Source organism: Dipodomys merriami, unplaced genomic scaffold, assembly GCF_024711535.1.
Source record: "Dipodomys merriami isolate MVZ:Mamm:240054 unplaced genomic scaffold, mDipMer1.0.p SCAF_1023, whole genome shotgun sequence".
Classification (NCBI taxonomy): Eukaryota; Metazoa; Chordata; class Mammalia; order Rodentia; family Heteromyidae; genus Dipodomys; species Dipodomys merriami.
Window position 1 is genome coordinate 224,982 of NW_027202298.1, and position 18,364 is coordinate 243,345.

The 18,364-nt window shown below is 60.6% G+C and overlaps 1 protein-coding gene across 1 annotated transcript; it reads left to right on the forward strand.

Moving 5' to 3' along the window:
- The first annotated feature begins 1,801 nt into the window (after positions 1–1,801).
- Positions 1,802–16,969, forward strand: LOC138809238 (zinc finger protein 692-like). The gene is made up of 12 exons (XM_069995733.1): positions 1,802–1,899; positions 2,425–2,612; positions 4,323–4,354; positions 4,435–4,686; positions 5,028–5,073; positions 5,529–5,660; positions 5,837–6,028; positions 6,113–6,193; positions 6,290–6,368; positions 7,602–7,716; positions 9,897–9,996; positions 10,626–16,969. The coding sequence occupies exons 2-12, from the start codon at positions 2,434–2,436 to the stop codon at positions 10,969–10,971; spliced, it is 1,554 nt and encodes a 517-aa protein (XP_069851834.1). The 5' UTR covers positions 1,802–1,899; positions 2,425–2,433; the 3' UTR covers positions 10,972–16,969.
- Positions 16,970–18,364: the final 1,395 nt, after the last annotated feature.

Consider the following 18,364-nt stretch of genomic DNA (forward strand, 5'->3'; position numbering starts at 1 on the left):
CGGACATGGGCACGGCCTGCGGACACGGGCACAGCCTGCGGACACGGCCTGCGGACACGGACACGGCCTGCGGACACGGCCTGCGGACACGGCCTGCGGACACGGGCACAGCCTGCGGACACGGACACAGCCTGCGGACACGGCCTGCGGACACGGACACGGCCTGCGGACACGGCCTGCGGACACGGACACGGCCTGCGGACACGGACACGGCCTGCGGACACGGGCACGGCCTGCGGACACGGCCTGCGGACACGGACACGGCCTGCGGACACGGGCACGGCCTGCGGACACGGACACGGCCTGCGGACACGGCCTGCGGACACGGACACGGCCTGCGGACACGGGCACGGCCTGCGGACACGGACACGGCCTGCGGACACGGCCTGCGGACACGGGCACGGCCTGCGGACACGGCCTGCGGACACGGACGGACACGGACACGGCCTGCGGACACGGACACGGCCTGCGGACACGGGCACGGCCTGCAGACACGGCCTGCGGACACGGCCTGCGGACACGGCCTGCGGACACGGCCTGCGGACACGGACACGGCCTGCGGACACGGGCACAGCCTGCGGACACGGCCTGCGGACACGGCCTGCGGACACGGGCACGGCCTGCGGACACGGACACGGCCTGCGGACACGGACACGGCCTGCGGACACGGCCTGCAGACACGGCCTGCGGACACGGCCTGCGGACACGGCCTGCGGACACGGCCTGCGGACACGGGCACGGCCTGCGGACACGGCCTGCGGACACGGGCACGGCCTGCGGACACGGCCTGCGGACACGGACGGACACGGACACGGCCTGCGGACACGGACGGACACGGACACGGCCTGCGGACGGGAGACTCCTGCCATGAAGGAGACGGCGGAGGAGGGCGGCTGGGTCTGTTGCACTCTGGACGCCGCGGGGGTGGGTGTTCGGGGCCCGCGGGGGGGTGGGGGGAGTTCGGGGCCTGCGGGGGGGGTGGGGGGAGTTCGGGGCCCGCGGGGGGGGTGGGGGGAGTTCGGGGCCCGCGGGGGGGTGGGGGGTTCGGGGCCCGCGGGGGGGGTGGGGGGGTTCGGGGCCCGCGGGGGGAGTGGGGGGGTTCGGGGCCCGCGGCGGCGGGGGGGGTGGGGGGAGTTCGGGGCCCGCGGGGGGGGGGGTGGGGGGGTTCGGGGCCCGCGGCGGCGGGGGGGTGGGGGGTTCGGGGCCCGCGGGGGGGGTGGGGGGGCTCGGGGCCCGCGGGGGGGTGGGGGGGGTTCGGGGCCCGCGGGGGGGTGGGGGGTTCGGGGCCCGCGGGGGGGGTGGGGGGGCTCGGGGCCCGCGGGGGGGTGGGGGGGTTCGGGGCCCGCGGGGGGGGGTGGGGGGGTTCGGGGCCCGCGGGGGGGGTGGGGGGGTTCGGGGCCCGCGGGGGGGTGGGGGGAGTTCGGGGCCCGCGGGGGGGTGGGGGGAGTTCGGGGCCCGCGGGGGGGGGGGTGGGGGGGTTCGGGGCCCGCGGCGGCTCCGGCCGGCCCTGACCGGCCTCGCACGCGGGCGTCACCGCGGGCCGGGCGAGGACGCGAGGGCGGCGGGACCGCAGCGCGCGGACCACGACCCGCCCTAGCTCACTGCGCCCGGAGGCGCTGGCCAGCGAGATGCCCGCGCCGGCTCCGCGGGGCTCGGCGACGCGGAGAACCGCAGCCCCGGCAGGGGCGGCGCGCACGGCCCAGTGCGCAGGCGCACGCAGGGCCCCGCCCCTCGCAGACCCCGCCCCCCGGCCGGGGCCCCGCCCCTCCCGGCGCCGCCTCGGACGCGGGGTCCGGTTCTTCTTAAAGGAGAAACGGCGGCGCGCGTGCGGGGTGGGCCCCGTCCCAGCGGCCCGGGCGGCGCAGGCGCATCGGGGCGAGGCAGGCGGCGGGCGCCAAGGTAAGGCCCGGCGGACGGGAAACGGCCCGGCGGGGAGCGGGCGGCTGCGGACGCCCCTGGGGCCCGGGCGGGGCGGCCCCGGCCTCCGTCCCGCCGCGGCTGCGCCGCCGGGATCGCCCCGACCCCGGGCCCCGTCCTCCGTGGACGCCTCTCGGTGGAAGTCCCGGGCTTTTGTTCTGAATCTCCCCGTGCTTCCGTCCCGCAGCGCCCCCCCCCCGCAGGCCCCCTCCTCCCCGTCCCGCAGCGCCCCCCCCCGCAGCGCCCCTCCTCCCCGTCCCGCAGCGCCCCCCCCCCGCAGCGCCCCTCCTCCCCGTCCCGCAGCGCCCCCCCCGCAGCGCCCCTCCTCCCCGTCCCGCAGCGCCCCCCCCGCAGACCCCCTCCTCCCCGTCCCGCAACGCCCCGCCCCCACAGACCCCCTCCGCCCCGTCCTGCAGCGCCCCCCCCGCAGACCCCCTCCGCCCCGTCCCGCAGCGCCCCCCGCCCCCCCCCCGCCCCGCAGCCCCGACGGCGCGGCCTCTCTTGCAGGCGCGGCCCATGGCCTCCCCGGAGGCGGACGCGTCCCGCGAGCGGCGGCGGGAGAAGCGGCGGCAGCTGGACGCGCGCCGCAGCAAGGGCCGCGTGCGCCTGGGCGGCCACACGGAGCGCTGGTGCCGCCTCAAGGAGCGGCTGGGCTTCGCGCTGCACTCGCAGCTGGCCGCCTTCCTGCTGGACCGGTGCGGCGGAGGGGCGGGGCCATCCCCAGTCCACCCCCCAGTCCATCCCCGCCCTCCCCCAGCCCATCCCCAGCCCTCCCCCAGTCCATCCCCAGCCCTCCCCCAGCCCTCCCCCAGCCCATCCCCAGCCCTCCCCCAGCCCATCCCCAGCCCTCCCCCAGGCCAGCCCCGCCCTCCCCCAGTCCATCCCCAGCCCTCCCCCAGGCCAGCCCCAGCCCTCCCCCAGTCCATCCCCCGCCCTCCCCCAGTCCATCCCCCGCCCTCCCCCAGTCCATCCCCCGCCCTCCCCCAGCCCATCCCCAGCCCTCCCCCAGCCCATCCCCAGCCCTCCCCCAGCCCATCCCCAGCCCTCCCCCAGCCCATCCCCAGCCCTCCCCCAGTCCATCCCCAGCCCTCCCCCAGTCCATCCCCAGCCCTCCCCCAGTCCATCCCCAGCCCTCCCCCAGCCCATCCCCAGCCCTCCCCCAGTCCATCCCCCGCCCTCCCCCAGTCCATCCCCAGCCCTCCCCCAGTCCATCCCCAGCCCTCCCCCAGCCCATCCCCAGCCCTCCCCCAGTCCATCCCCAGCCCTCCCCCAGGCCAGCCCCGCCCTCCCCCAGTCCATCCCCAGCCCTCCCCCAGGCCAGCCCCAGCCCTCCCCCAGTCCATCCCCAGCCCTCCCCCAGTCCATCCCCAGCCCTCCCCCAGTCCATCCCCAGCCCTCCCCCAGCCCATCCCCAGCCCTCCCCCAGTCCATCCCCAGCCCTCCCCCAGGCCAGCCCCGCCCTCCCCCAGTCCATCCCCAGCCCTCCCCCAGTCCATCCCCCACCCTCCCCCAGTCCATCCCCAGCCCTCCCCCAGGCCAGCCCCGCCCTCCCCCAGCCCTCCCCCAGCCCATCCCCAGCCCTCCCCCAGCCCATCCCCAGCCCTCCCCCAGGCCAGCCCCGCCCTCCCCCAGCCCATCCCCAGCCCTCCCCCAGTCCATCCCCACCCTCCCCCAGCCCATCCCCAGCCCTCCCCCAGTCCAACCCCGCCCTCCCCCAGTCCATCCCCAGTCTACCCCCAGTCCATCCCCGCCCTCCCCCAGCCCTCCCCCAGCACATCCCCAGCCCTCCCCCAGTCTATCCCCAGCCCTCCCCCAGGCCAGCCCCCACTCTCCCCCAGCCCATCCCCCGCTCTCCCCCAGCCCATCCCCAGCCCTCCCCCAGCCCTCCCCCAGCCCTCCCCCAGTCCATCCCCGCCCTCCCCCAGTCCATCTCCAGCCCTCCCCCCAGGCCAGCCCCAGCCCTCCCCCAGGCCAGCCCCACTCTCCCCCAGTCCATCCCTGGCCTCCCCCAGCCCTCCCCCAGTCTACCCCCAGTCCATCCCCAGCCCTCCCCCAGTCCATCTCCAGCCCTCCCCCAGTCCATCCATAGTCTACCCCCAGTCCATCCCCGCCCTCCCCCAGCCCTCCCCCAGTCCATCCCCAGCCCTCCCCCAGTCCATCCCTAGCCCTCCCCAGTCCATCCCTAGCCCTCCCCCAGTCCATCCCCAGCCCTCCCCAGTCCATCTCCAGCCCTCCCCCAGTCCATCTCCAGCCCTCCCCCCAGGCCAGCCCCAGCCCTCCCCCAGGCCAGCCCCACTCTCCCCCAGTCCATCCCTGGCCTCCCCCAGGCCGGCGTCCATGCCTGGTCCTGTGGGCTGACCGCGCAGGCGGGCCTTGAGAGCTCTGACCGCAGCCTCTGTCCGCAGGTTCGCCTCTCCAGGCTGCGTCCTCTGCGCAGGTGGGTGCTGGCTGCTGGGGGGGGGGGGGCGGGGGTCATTCTTCCCAGCACGGCCTGGCCTGACCCGCGCCGCCCTCCAGGTCCCGAGCCCAGGCCGCACCAGGGCCTGCAGGGCCTGGTGCTCCTGTCGCACGCGCACAGCCGGGAATGCAGCCAGGTGCCCGGGCTCCGGGGGCCCCGAGGCCGGGACGGGGGCCTCGTGTGGGAGTGCTCCGCGGGCCACACCTTCTCCTGGGAGCCCTCGCCCCGCCCCGCGTCCCCCGGAGCGTCCACGGAGTCCGCGCAGGCCCCGGCCCCGCGCCCGGAGCCCAGGAGGCGCGGGAAGCCGGCAGGTAGGCTGGGCTGGGGAGGGCTGCGGAGAACCCCTCACACCACCCCGATACAAAACGCAGCCAGGCCTAGGGGTGCAAACGGTCACATTCACCCGTGTGCGCTGGAATCCGTCTCTGGAGGGACTGCGCTTTAAGATGCAATTTTACTAGAAATATAATGTTTTAAGGTGTCCTGGTGATACTTTAAAAAAACCCATGTGATGCATCATTTGCGAGGCAAAATCCCCTCCCCCGTCCCAGTAGCCTTTGTGCCCGCGCCCTCCCTTCCTCCTCCAGACCTCAGAACCCCCTCACTGCGTGGCCCCAGCGCTCCTTCCCTCTGACCCTGTCTGTGCCAACAGGTTTGGGGTCTGAGCAAGAGAGAACTCAAGAAGCCAAACTGCCCGGGTGAGCACGGGCGGCGGGCTGGGCGGGGCGGGGCGGGGCGGGGCCGGGCGGGCTGGGCGGGGCGGGGCCAGCTGGGCGGGGCTGGGCGGGGCGGGGCGGGGCCGGGCGGGCGGGGCGGGGCGGGGCCAGCTGGGCGGGGCCGGCTGGGCGGGGCCGGGCGGGCTGGGTGGGGCGGGGCCGGGCGGGCTGGGCGGGGCCAGCTGGGCGGGGCCGGGCAGGCTGGGCGGGGCCGGGCGGGCTGGGCGGGGCCGGCTGGGCGGGGCCGGGCGGGCTGGGCGGGGCCGGGCAGGCTGGGTGGGGCGGGGCCGGGCGGGGCCAGCTGGGCGGGGCCGGGCGGGCTGGGCGGGGCCGGCTGGGCGGGGCCGGGCGGGGCCTGGGCGGGGCCGGGCGGGGCGGACTTGTCAGGTAGCAGGGGTGGGAGCAGAACCTCAAGCTTGCCTTCCGTGGGCTTCCAGGGGGGCAGCACCCCCAGCAGAGCCCGTCCCGTCCCCCGGAGAGGAGCAAGATGAGGAAGATGAGGGGGATGGAGATGAAGAGGAGATGCTCAGCGACGCCAGCCCGTGGACCTACAGCTCCTCCCCAGATGAGCCAGTTGGGGTTGTGGGACAGGAGAGGGGCGGTCCTGTGGCGGGGGTGGGGGGGATGGAGGCCGTGAGCAAAGCCAGCCGGGATGGGGATCTGAGATCTGTTAGCTGCAGTTAGGGCTGGGGAGGACCCGCTGCGCGCCCAGAGGGGTCACCTCCAGCTCCGGTTCTCCTTTTAGCAGTGAACCAGACGTCGGCAGGCCACCCCGCGCCCCTGCTGGCTCCCGGGCTGAGGCGGCACGCACGGCGCCTGCGCCCGAGGCTCTCCCCACTCCTCTTGCTGGCTGCTCTTCACCCGCGCGCGCGGCGGGTTCCCGAGTTGATCTGAGCGGGACGCCTCTGGCAGCCCGGCAGACGGAGCCTCTGGCCAGGTAACCTGTTGGCCCAGGTGGAGTGCAGGGGTGTCCTGAGTGCGCGTCCCTAGAGGCCCTCTGTGCCTTCTTTGCTGCCCACAGCCCTGCTGGGAGCCGGGTGCCGTCAGCTCCAGCCCCAGCCCGTGATGAGGACGCTGCACAGATTGGGCCCAGGAGAATTCGGTAGGATTTGGGGACTAGGACTCTGGGAAGGGGAGGGGAGAGGGGAGGAGAGGAGAGCAGGTAGGAGTCCTGCTGTTCCTCACTTTCCTCCCTCAGGAAAGCTGCCAGAAGAGAGCTGATGCCTTGTGACTTCCCTGGCTGCGGAAGGATCTTCTCCAACCGGCAGTATCTGAACGTGAGGGGCCAGACTGAGGCCTACGGCCACTGCGACTGGGGAAAAGCTGAAGAAAGGAAGCCCACTAGGGGCATAGCTCAGTGCCTACCATGTACTAGGACCTGGATGTGTCCCTGGACCACTAAAAGAACAACAAAAAGCAGGGGGAGGAGACGATCTGGGGTGTGTTGAGAGTCCAGAAGCCAACAGCTTTCCTGTAATAATCGTTAAATGATCGGGGAGGCAGAACATCAAGCTTCAGGCAGGCAGCACCCCGCTCCAGTGCCGCTCAGTGCCGCTCCTCGGGCCCTGTGGCCTGACAGGGAATGTGAGCCCTGGCCCTCACCACACCCCCGGGGAGGGACGCGGTGCTGATGTTATTCCCACTTGGCCCTGAGGCACACATTGCTGGTGCTAGCTGGAGCTCTGAGCTCCGACCCAGCCCGCCTGGCCACGTGGCTTGAAAGGCATCTCCTGAGCAGGGAAGACCACACCACACAGGGAGTTTGGGCCTGGACCTTTAGCGGAGCAGGCCCTGAGGGTGAGGGGCCGAGGGCCAGAGGGGGACTGCAAGGCGTCATGGAGAAATGGGGAAAGTCCCAATGCAACACTGAGACTATAAGAAGGACATTTGGCAGGAACAGGTCATGCTTGAGCTTTGTGGAGGAGACTAAGCTGGAGGTAAACCAGGATCATGAAAAAGGGGAGAGAGCTCTAATATGATGATGATCCAAAATGCAAAACTAGATCTGATGAAAAGATAAATGGAGGATTAAAGTTGATGTAGGCCCATGGCCCAGGCTGGGTATAGCTGAGTGGTAGAACACTTGCCTACAGTATTTGAGGCCCTAGATTAGATCTTTGGCACTTAAAAAAGGGGGGGGGGAGCCCTTACCCATTAAAGTTATTTTAGAGAGTGAGAGCGAGCTGCATATTGATGTAATAAACACGGTCACCCAAACAGTGTTCCTTCTGCCGACTGGACCTGTGCTGGGGAAGGAGGAATGTGCCCAGAGTGGTACTTGGCACAGGAACACTGCAAAACGTTGCAGGGTGTGGCGAGGAAATGGGTGGATGGGAGGCAAGCACAGAAGAGGGCAGTTTGGCAGGCTGGCTAGGTGAGGACGGGGTCAGGGTCAGGGTCAGGCAATGGCGGATGGCTGCGGTGTGGGGAGCAGGAGGGCGTCTGGGCCCCGGCTGGCTGGGTCAGCTCAGCCAGTCCCCATACCTTCTCCACCGCTACCTTCCTTCCAGCACCACAAGAAGTACCAGCACCTCCACCAGAAGTCGTTCTGCTGTCCGGAGCCAGCCTGCGGGAAGTCCTTCAACTTTAAGAAACACCTGAAGGAGCACGTGAAGCTGCACAGTGGTGAGAGCTGGAGCTGCGCTGCTCCGCGGTGGGTGGCGCGGTGGCGTCCTTCCCTCCCCTGAGCAACCACTCTCTTCCCCCCTTCCATGCCCACGTGTCTGCTACAGTCATGAACAAAGAAGGTAGCATACGCTCCTCTGAGACATCACTGAGGGCTAAGAAAGACGGGAAAGCCAGAAGAGTAGGACACGAAGGACAAGCTGCTTCTGTAGAAAAGTTGCTGGACATTGGTAGCTCACACCCAGCTATTCAGGAGGCTGAGATCCAAAGGACTGTGGTTTGAAGTTAGTCAGGTGGAAAAGTTCCCAAGACTCCAATTAGCCAGCAACAAGTGGCGCTGGAGGTGTGGCTCATGTTGCCAGGCTAGCGAGGGAGTGTGAAGCCCTGGGTTTTAAAGCCCTGGTACCAGCAAGGAAAAGGAAAACTCTAGCGAAGACCTGAGAGGAGTGAGCAACGGGGGACAGCACACGGACACATCCTTAGGTGGTGTCTGGTGTGTTCTAAGCAAAGGTCAGAGTCAGGATGGCATCTCTAGCTTTGAGTGCAAGGAGAGCATCAGAGATAAGGTTGGCTTTGACTTTCAAAAAGATTGTTGTAACTGTGGAGAACAGGGCCTCCAGATGGGTGGAACTGGGTGTTGGTGGCAGGGAGCTCCTGAGTTCGTGCGCGTGGATGGAGATGCTGGTTAGTGAGCAGTGACTGGAGGCTCGTGTGTGTGGGGGTGGTGGCAGACAGGCTGGGTGGGTAAGAGTGGGCTAGTCCCAAGGCAGACAAGGAGCTTGGGGAGACTCAGGACTCCAGCCCGAGCTTCCAGAAGACGTGAACGTAGAATTTGAGCAGGATGTACAGCTAGAGTGTACGGCTAGAATGTTCCTGCGTAGGGAGGTAGTGGAGAAAAGGCCTGAGGTGGGAGGAGAGGAAGGGAACGGAAGAGGCATTTGAAGACACAAGTGCAGAAGGCGACTTGCCAGCCAGGGCACACTAAGGTGAGGGTCCAAACATCCCACCAAACGTAGCCCTGACGTTTTCCTAGATTAGAGAACAAGACAGAACCGGCAAGTGGTTGAAGTGTAGCGAGGACAGCCAGAGTGGAGCGGGCTCCCGACGGTGTAGACAGTGGGAGGCTCATGCACACGTTGACTTTAAAGCGTAAGAGCACTGCAGAATGCCGACGGAGAAGGTGCGGAGAGAGACCTAGCCAGGGGAGCGCACGCGCACAGGGCCAGGCGCTAGGAGAGGCCACGGGGAGCCGTGCCGCCCTGGGTTCGGGTCTAGAGCAGGCCGGGGGGTTGTACTGGGCTTTAGCAGAGCAGAGTGCACGGAGAGAAGGGGCAGGCAGTGTGGCAGTGTGAATGGCCAAGAGCGGAGGCAGTAATGGGGCTGGGGGTCTGGAGTCACGAGGTAGAGGAGCCTGGTCACAGGAGGGCTGGTGGTACGGGTGCCGCTCTGCCAACTGCACCGCAGGGGTGGGGGAGGCGTGTCCGGGACCAAAGGGGGTGAGGCTGCCCCAAGGCAGGATGGTGGCTGCCGGGCGGACGGCGTGAAGCCGTGAAGCCGGGAGCCCAGGGGGAGGCTGCGTTGGTTAGCGGAGAGGCCTGAAGGCACTCAGAGAAGCAAGGACAAGGACAGCTGTTGCACTGTAGGCTGTGGTACAGGAGAAAGCCACAGCAGCCCGTGAGAGCTGTTGGAGATGCAGTAACCATGGCAACGGGCAGGGGCTACTGGAGCCCATAGGAAGGGTTGGTACAGGAAAAGGAGAGATTAGTGGGCTGAAAGGCAGGGAAGGGGATGTGGAGAAGTAAGGTAGGCCAGCCTGGTGGGAAGATGATTCCACATGCGGGGGTCCCTGGGGTTGGGCTTAAATTATAATTCCAGTCCCTGACCCTCCGCTTGCATGAGCCCGCTTCCTAACCACGCACACGGACTAGGCATTCCACTCCCTGACTCTCCGCGGACCAAGACCAGTGTAGGGACCCAGGTCACCTCCACTTGAAGAGAGCGCAGCTGATGACCATGCAGCAGTCTAGCCAGGCCTGCTTCCTGTGTGCCTGTCTCGCTCAGCTGTCTGGACGGCTCCCGGAGCTCAGGCCTCCTGCCCAGCGGCACTGTGCCTTGTCTCAGAAGTGGCGGGCAGGGGTGGCAAGGAGGGTGTGGCTGGAGCTCCCCTCCTGTGCCCACAGACACCCGCGACTACATCTGTGAGTTCTGTGCCCGGTCCTTTCGCACCAGCAGTAACCTCGTCATCCACAGACGCATCCACACCGGGGAGAAACCCCTGCAGTGAGTGTCGGGGAGGAGGGTTGCAGGGCCGTGGGGGGGGGGTGTCTACCATACCGGGGAGAAACCCCTGCAGTGAGTGTCGGGGAGGAGGGTCGCAGGCCATGTGTGTGGGGGGGGTGTCTACCACACCGGGGAGAACCCCCTGCAGTGAGTGTTGGGGAGGAGGGTCTCAGGGCCGTGGGGAGGAGGGTCTCAGGGCCGTGGGGGGGGTGTCTACCACACCGGGGAGAACCCCCTGCAGTGAGTGTTGGGGAGGAGGGTCTCAGGGCTGTGGGGGGGGAGGGGGTGTGTGTGTGGGGGTGTCTGAGATGCATCCACACGGGGAGAACCCCTGCAGTGAGTGTTGGGGAGGAGGGTCTCAGGGCCGTGGGGGGAGGGGGGTGTGTGTGGGGTGTCTGAGACGCATCCACACGGGGAGAACCCCTGCAGTGAGTGTTGGGGAGGAGGGTCGCAGGGCTGTGGGGGGGGAGGGGGGTGTGTGTGTGGGGGTGTCTGAGACGCATCCACACGGGGAGAACCCCTGCAGTGTGTTGGGGCCGTGGGGAGCGGCACTGACAGCCTGGCAGTGGGGTACAGGAGAATCCCTGGAGCCCGCAGCCCCTTCCTTCCCCCCCCCGCCCCTGCTGCAGGTGTGAGATCTGCGGGTTCACCTGCCGCCAGAAGGCCTCCCTGAACTGGCACCGGCGTAAGCATGCAGAGACAGCAGCCACCTTGCGCTTCCCATGCGACTTCTGCGGCAAGCGCTTCGAGAAGCCAGACAGCGTTGCCGCTCACTGCAGCAAAAGCCACCAGGCGCTGCTCCCCGCTGCCCCAGAGGAGGCCTGTCCCGGGGTGTCTGCCCCTGAGTCCCTGCAGCGAGCTCCTCCCCTGAGCCGGGACGCCAGCCCCCAGGCACCGAGAAGGTGTGAGGAGATGCCCCATAGCCTGGCTCCTGGGATTACAGGGAACGCAGCATGGAGGCAAGAAGGGCTCTAGCGAAGACAGACTGCGTTAGTCCTCGTAAAGAAAGGAGTCAACAGAGTTCTAAAGAAGCATGTATGGCAGAGCAAATATTTAGCACTGGAGGCAAGAATTTTGGCTTCCTCTGAAAGCAGACTGTTAGAATGTGCCAGAGTGCAGTATAAATGCAGGCCCTCGCCCGCCCTGAACCTGAGAGCCAGGGTCCCCCCCCACACACACACACCCTTCTCTGCTGAGCATGACGCCTGCACTCACGCTCCAGCAGAGCGATGTGGGACAGCGCTGGAGCCAGGCTCTGGCAGGACAAGGCATAGGACCCTGGGTCTATCCTGAGAAAGCAGGAAGGCTCGAAGGGTCTGGCCTAGTGCAGAGGTGTTCTACCAGCAGGGTGGTTGAGGGAAATGCTGCAGTTTCACAGGTTTGCTTGCCCTGGGGGCATGCCTTGGAAGAGGGTGTATCGCCCCCAGAAGACCCTTTCTTCCTCTCTCCGCTTTCTGCTGCCCTGAGATGAGGCTCTGCTCCGTCACCTCCTACCCACTGCAATGCATTCTGCCTCACTCGGCGGAGCAACGGATAAGAGACCTCTGACACCATCACTCAAAATAAACCTTTTGTCTTTTAAGTGGATTTTCTCCGGTATTGTGTCGCAGCTATGAGTGAATAAGACTGACACAGAAGAGGTGAGAGACCTGGAGTTATGAATCCAACTGACTCTTGGATCACTCCACAGGTCTGAGAAGACAAAGTCGCAGCTGACACAATGGGCTGTTCACATCAAAAAGCCACAGGCTGTGAATACAAAGCCACTTCGGCCCGCCCACTTCTCTCGGAGCCTGCTTCCCCGTGGTTCCAGGCTCTGCAAAGAGCATTCTGACGGTCCACTGGGCAGTACTGGGCTTTGAGGCGCCACATAGTCTTGGTGTGGGTTCCAGAGCAAATGTCCCAAACTGACTGGAAATCACCGTTTGAAGAGGGGAGAGACGGGGACACACTGAAGGCCGCTGTCATGTGAGTGGCTTACCTCTGCTTAGACGTGGGCAGCACTTGGCGTGGAGATGCCAGGCACTGAAGTGAGCGCCCCCGCTTGCCTGCAAATTCCCACCTCTGCCTCTATCTTAAGCAGAATGAGATAGCAACAGAGGTTAATAGGTAGAACTAAAACAAAAATAGTGCAGAGCTGGCCTAACGGACCAAATACGTGATCACTACCTGAAGAGGCAGAACGGCAAAAGAAGTGGGGGAAGGAGCCAGGTGCCGGTGGCTCACACCTGTCACCCTAGCTACTCAGGAGGCCGAGACCTGAGGGCCGCAGTTCAAAGCCAGCTGGGATGGGAAAGCCTGTGAGACTCTTTTCTCCAATTAACCACCAAAAAGCTGGAAGTGGCGCTGTGGCTCAAGTGGTAGAGCAAAGATGCTCCAGGGCAGTGGCCAGGCTCCAAGTTCAAGCCCATCCTCCTCCCAAAAAGAAGTGGGAATAGGAGGCAGAATAAATGTAAGCTAGAATAGATGGTAGAAGACAGAAGCAAAACAGGAAAACAGCAGAGCAAACTGTCAACAACATTATATTAGATAATATAATAATAGCCGATCTCTTGCTCGTGGAGCCTTTGGGCTCCCTGACTCCACCCACGTCAGAGATGCCTGCTGAGTGAAGGGCTGCGGACAAGTGCAGGGCAGCTGGCTAGTAGCGGCTCATGCTTCTAATCTTAGCTACTCAAAAGCCGAAATCTAGGACCACAGTTTGAAACCAGCTGGGGTTGGAAAGTCTATCATGAGATGCTTACCTCCAATTAACCACCAAAAAGCAGGAAGTGGGGGTATAACTCAGTGGTAAAGGAACACCCTTTCAGAAAAGCCAAGAGAAAGCACCTAAGCCCTGCGTTCAACCCCTAGTACTGGAACCCAGAGGAAGGAAGGGAAGAAAGAAGGAAGGAAGGAGGGAAGGAAGGAAGGGAGGAAGGGATGGAGGGAGGGAGGGAGAAAGGAAGGAAGGAAAAGGAAGCAGGTCTCTTCTAAAACTATGGTTTCCCCCTTCCTCCCTTGGTACTCTGGTGGTGCCGGTCCAGCCTGGGCAAGAGGCTAGAATCTGAGGATCGAGGTTCAAATCTTCAAATCCCAGGGACTCAAGAGGTTGAGGATCCTGAACCCAGGAAGTTAGACCCAGCCAAGAAAACAAAGGGACACAGTGTCCTGCTCTCCCCTACAACATCCAAATGAAATTAGTTCCTCAGTCAAACCACATTTTCAGAGCTCAAGAACTACACATGGCTAGTAGTTATCCTACTGACAGATGAAAATGTAGAAATTTCTATCATCACTGAAAGTGCTACTAAACAGAGCCAATGTAGACGATTCTTGAAGTAGGGTGGAATCAGGGCTAAGCTGAAGCAAAAGCACTAAGATCTCTCTCAGACCATTTTCCATCAAAAGTGATGAAAGAAAATGCAATTAAAATGTTATCAAAGCATTTCTCAACATTTTAAATGAAGGGTAGGATTTAGAAAAAGGGGATGCAATCTAGCAAATCTGGAGTAAACTAGGTTTCACCTAGAATAAACCAGTGGCATCTGTGAGACTTCTGGATCTCAGGGTGTGATCTATGAGGAATGTATGGACACAGCACCACGGAAGAAGTAATATTCATCCACAGTGGGGCTGGAGCCACTCACCTGGGTGAGGGTGCTCAGGAAAATACACAGCATGAGACTGTCCAAAGCTCAGGAAAAGTATATAGCACAGCGGGGTGCCAGTGGCTCACACCTGTAATCCCAGTTACTCAGGAGGCTGAGATTAAGGACTGCAGTTCAAAGTCAGCCCGGGCAGGAAAGTCCATAAGACTGATCTCCAAACCGGAAAGTGGTGCTGTGGCTCAAGTGGTAGAGTGCTAGCCTTAAGCTGAAGAGCTGAAGGACAGTGCCCAGGCCCTGAGTTCAAGCCCCATGACAGACAACAAAAAACAAAAAACCAACTTTCTTTTAAATCACCATCTGAAAATCTGGCACGTAATAGTAAAGACCATCTGTGAAGGAATGCACCAGATGACTACCAAAGAAGAAACCCAGCTCAGGAACAGTGCCCAGGCCTGAGTTCAAGCCCCACGACCAACACAACAACAAAAATTAAATCACAACCTGAAGTTCTGGCACATAATAGACAGTAAAGACAGTCTGTGAAGGAATGCAGTAGCTGACTACCAAAGAAGAAACCCAGGATGTTGACTTGAGAAGATACAAAATAAGATAAATAACCCAGAGCCAGATGTCTGTGATTTACATTTGCAATTTCTGTAGACTGGCAGCAGAAGTTGATACGGATTTTATGGGGGCATAAATATTTTGCAAAAACAAACAGGAAGTGAAGAAGTAGAGATGACAGTAATGGCAGTGGGTACTGAGAAGTATTTTTGTGTTGTACTGAAGATGTCAAAGTTGAGTGTGTACGAGATCATTATGATAAAGGCATTCCCTAAACTATACTGTCCAATAATGGAAATCACTAGCCACAGTTTGTTTTAATTTAGCCAGTTCCAGGGCTTGAACTTGATGCCTCAAGCTTTCGCTCAGATTGTTTGCTCATGGCTGATGCTCTACCACTTGAGCCACCCCTTAAGTCTTACTTCTTGTGGGTTAATTAGCAATGGAACATCATCCAACCTAGCAGAAAAAACCCTGGGAAATTATGACCTATATATGACAAAAATTACAATTGATTCCAGTGGCTGAGAATTAACTCCAGGAGGTGAGTGAGGACATCAGGAATGCCGTGTCGGCCTCGTCAGCTAGAGACATTGTCCGAAAAACAGAAGAGAGGACAGAGCAAGTGGCTCAAGTGGTAGGGCACCTGCCTTGCAACCAACAGGCCCCACGTCCAGTCCTTAGTACAAAAAAAAAAAAAAAAAAAAATGCTGCTGAACTTTAGGATGGGATCCTTAAGGGAGTTTGTATTTTCCCACCACCCAAATCCATCAAAGACCTGGACAAGTAAAAGCAGCTTGAATTGCTAAGGATTCATGGATGCACAGGTATCAGAGTCTGTGGACATAGGAACTGTAGTAGTAGTGCTGAACAAGAATGGTTGAGAAGTTCAGGGTAGGGTAGATAAGAGACAGTGGGTTAAACCGAGTCACGGCAGTGAAATTCCAGTGTTACAAAATTAAAGTAGTATAGAACAAGTAAACTGCATTTGTGACTTCTCTGTATTATTTAATATGGGCTGTATGACCCCTTAATTAAAAAAAAACATAGAAGACTATGGAATTATACATTTGAGCTATCTATTTAAGACTTAGGGTCCTACTGATCAAATAGAATGGCACAGGTCACTCTGACATTTTAAAACTAAAATTTTCGATTTTTTGGAAAAAGTTCCTTCTTTTCCTCTTCAGTGTGCCTGTCCTGGAGCTTGAACCGGGGGCCTGGGCGCTGTCCCTGGGCGTTTTGAACCTGAGGCCTGGGCACTGTCCCTAGGCATTTTAAACCCGGGGCCTAGGTGCTGTCCTTAGGCACTTTTGTTCTTGAGCCACAGTTCTATATCATACTTTTTGATGGTTAGCTCAAGATAAGAGTTTTGTGGGCTTTCCTGCCTGGGCTGACTTCAAAAACATCTTCAGATCTCAGCCTCCTGAATAGCTAGGATTACAAGTATGAGCCCAGGAGCCCCCCAAACATTTTACGTTTTCTTTTTAGAAGGGATATATTTGGTCCTACCCTCCTCCCTCAGGAGCTCCTGCATGTTAGGCAAGCACTCTACTATTGAGCTGTGTTCTCAACCTTTTTTTGTGCGTGTCAGTTGTGAGGCTTGAACTCTGGATCTGGGCGCAATCCCTGAGCTCCTCAGCTCAAGGTTAGCACTCTACCACTTGAGCACAGTACCACTTCCGGTTTTCAGTTGGTTAGTTGGAGATAAGAGTCTCTCACAGACTTTTCTGTCCGGGCTGGCTTTGAACCACGATCCTCAGATCTCAGCCTCCTGAGTAGCTAGGATTAGAGGTGTGAGCCACTGCTGCCCAGCCAACCCTCCCCCCCACTTTTTTTTTAAAAAGTTATTATTCCTGGGGTTAGGGGATGGAAGGAAAGGACTAAGAAATGTAGAACTTGTGGCATAGACTACTGCCATCCAAACTTCTGTTTTAAACTGGTAGCTCACACCTATAACTCTAGCTACTCAAAAGGCTGAGATCTGAAGGCTGCAGTTCAAAGCTAGTCTAAGCAGGAAATCCTTTGAGACTCTCACCTCCAATTAAGCACCAAAAAGCCAGAAGTAGAGCTGTGGCTCAAGTGGCTGAGTGCCAGCCTTGAGCACAAAAGCTCAGGGGCAGTGCCCAGGCCCATACTTAAGCTCCATGGCCAGCATAAAAGCAAAGAAAAACAGACCTTTCTGCTTCTAGCTAGCAGCAATGGTCATGTCCCTAAAATGACACCAGCCTGACTGAGAAAGCACAGTGCTGTCACCAGAACTTGCTATTTATTATGGCCAACACCTAGTAATTGACTTCTGATATCTCTTTCTTATAGTACTTACTAAAAATGCCTACAGTTATCCTTTTAAGATGTTTGCATATCACAATTCAGGGGCATCATTCTCAACAACCAGAGAGCCATTCCTTTGAAATGTAAGCATCGGGAAGGATAGGGTCTCTATCTCCTGGTCTCAGAAAGCACCACAGAACCACCACCGAGGTTTAACAGTGAACAATCTTGTAAACTCAAGTTCTGCAGGCAGAACTCCCTCCCCATCCAGGAGCTACTTGATACTAGTCATGTAATGGGGATCCTCACCTCACAGGACATCTGTGTGTCCTGAGCAAAGGTCCGGCTCATCACCCTGGCCTCGCAGCAGGAATCCTGGCAGGGTGGCCCAGCCCTCGCTCCCTAGCCTTTTCTCAAGCATTCCACTCACCGATTCTTGGCTTGTAAAGCTAGTCCTCCAGGCGGTATCAAGCCCCAGCTCCCTCCCACACCCTGATATTCATGTTTAAGGCCCTGAATAAAGCCTTTTTCACTGGTGAAAACAACCATGGAGTTGTCTTGTTTCACCGAGGGTAAATCACTAACAGGCCGAACTGCGTTCCCACGCACCAGTGTGTCTGTGTGTGTGTGGTGTGTATGTGTGTATGGTGTGTGTGTCTGTGTATGTGTGTGGTGTGTATGTGTGTGGTGTGTGTCTGTGTCTGTGTGTCTGTGGTGTGTGTATGGTGTGTGTGTGTCTGTGTATGCGTGGTGTATGGTGTGTGTCTGTATGTGTGTGGTGTGTCTGTGTGTGTGTCTGTGTATGCGTGGTGTATGGTGTCTGTATGTGTGTGGTGTGTCTGTGTGTGTCTGTATGTGTGTGGTGTGTCTGTGTGTGTCTGTATGTGTATGGTGTGTGTGTGTGGTGTGTGTATGGTGTGTGTGTGTGTGGTGTGTGTGTCTGTGTGTATGGTGTGTGTGTCTGTGTGTATGGTGTGTGTGTCTGTGTGTGTATGGTGTGTGTCTGTGTGTGGTGTGTGTGGTGTCTGTGTGTGTGTCTGTGTATGGTGTGTGGTGTGTCTGTGTGTGTGTGTGGTGTGTGTCTGTGTATGGTGTGTGGTGTGTCTGTGTGTGTGTGGTGTGTGTCTGTGTGTGTGTATGGTGTGTGTCTGTGTGTGGTGTGTGTGTGGTGTCTGTGTGTGTGTCTGTATGGTGTGTGGTGTGTCTGTGTGTGTGTCTGTGTGTGTGTGTGGTGTGTGTCTGTGTATGGTGTGTGGTGTGTCTGTGTGTGTGTGGTGTGTGTCTGTGTGTGTATGGTGTGTGTGTGTGTGTGTGGTGTGTGTCTGTGTGTGTGTCTGTGTATGGTGTGTGGTGTGTCTGTGTGTGTGTGTGGTGTTTGTGTGTGTGTATGGTGTGTGTGTGTGTCTGTGTATGGTGTGTGGTGTGTCTGTGTGGTGTGTGTCTGTGTGTGTGTATGGTGTGTGTCTGTGTGTGGTGTGTGTGTGGTGTCTGTGTGTGTGTCTGTGTATGGTGTGTGGTGTGTCTGTGTGTGTGTGGTGTGTGTCTGTGTATGGTGTGTGGTGTGTCTGTGTGTGTGTGGTGTGTGTCTGTGTGTGTATGGTGTGTGTGTGTGTGTCTGTGTGTGGTGTGTGTCTGTGTGTGTGTCTGTGTATGGTGTGTGGTGTGTCTGTGTGTGTGTGTGGTGTGTGTCTGTGTGTGTATGGTGTGTGTGTGTGTCTGTGTATGGTGTGTGGTGTGTCTGTGTGGTGTGTGTCTGTGTGTGGTGTGTGTGTGGTGTCTGTGTGTGTGTCTGTGTATGGTGTGTGGTGTGTCTGTGTGTGTGTGTCTGTGTGTGTGGTGTGTCTGTGTATGCTGTGTGGTGTGTCTGTGTGTGTGTGGTGTGTCTGTGTGTGTATGGTGTGTGTGTATGGTGTGTGTGTGTGTGTGGTGTGTGTGTATGG

Excerpts from the sequence above, each read along its gene's own strand:
- LOC138809238 (XM_069995733.1), top strand. The coding sequence starts at position 2,434 with ATGGCCTCCCCGGAGGCGGACGCGTCCCGCGAGCGGCGGCGGGAGAAG. Across the intron at positions 4,687-5,027 it reads GAGGCGCGGGAAGCCGGCAG|GTTTGGGGTCTGAGCAAGAG; the intron begins GTAGGCTGGGCT and ends CTGTGCCAACAG. Across the intron at positions 5,661-5,836 it reads TACAGCTCCTCCCCAGATGA|CAGTGAACCAGACGTCGGCA; the intron begins GCCAGTTGGGGT and ends TTCTCCTTTTAG.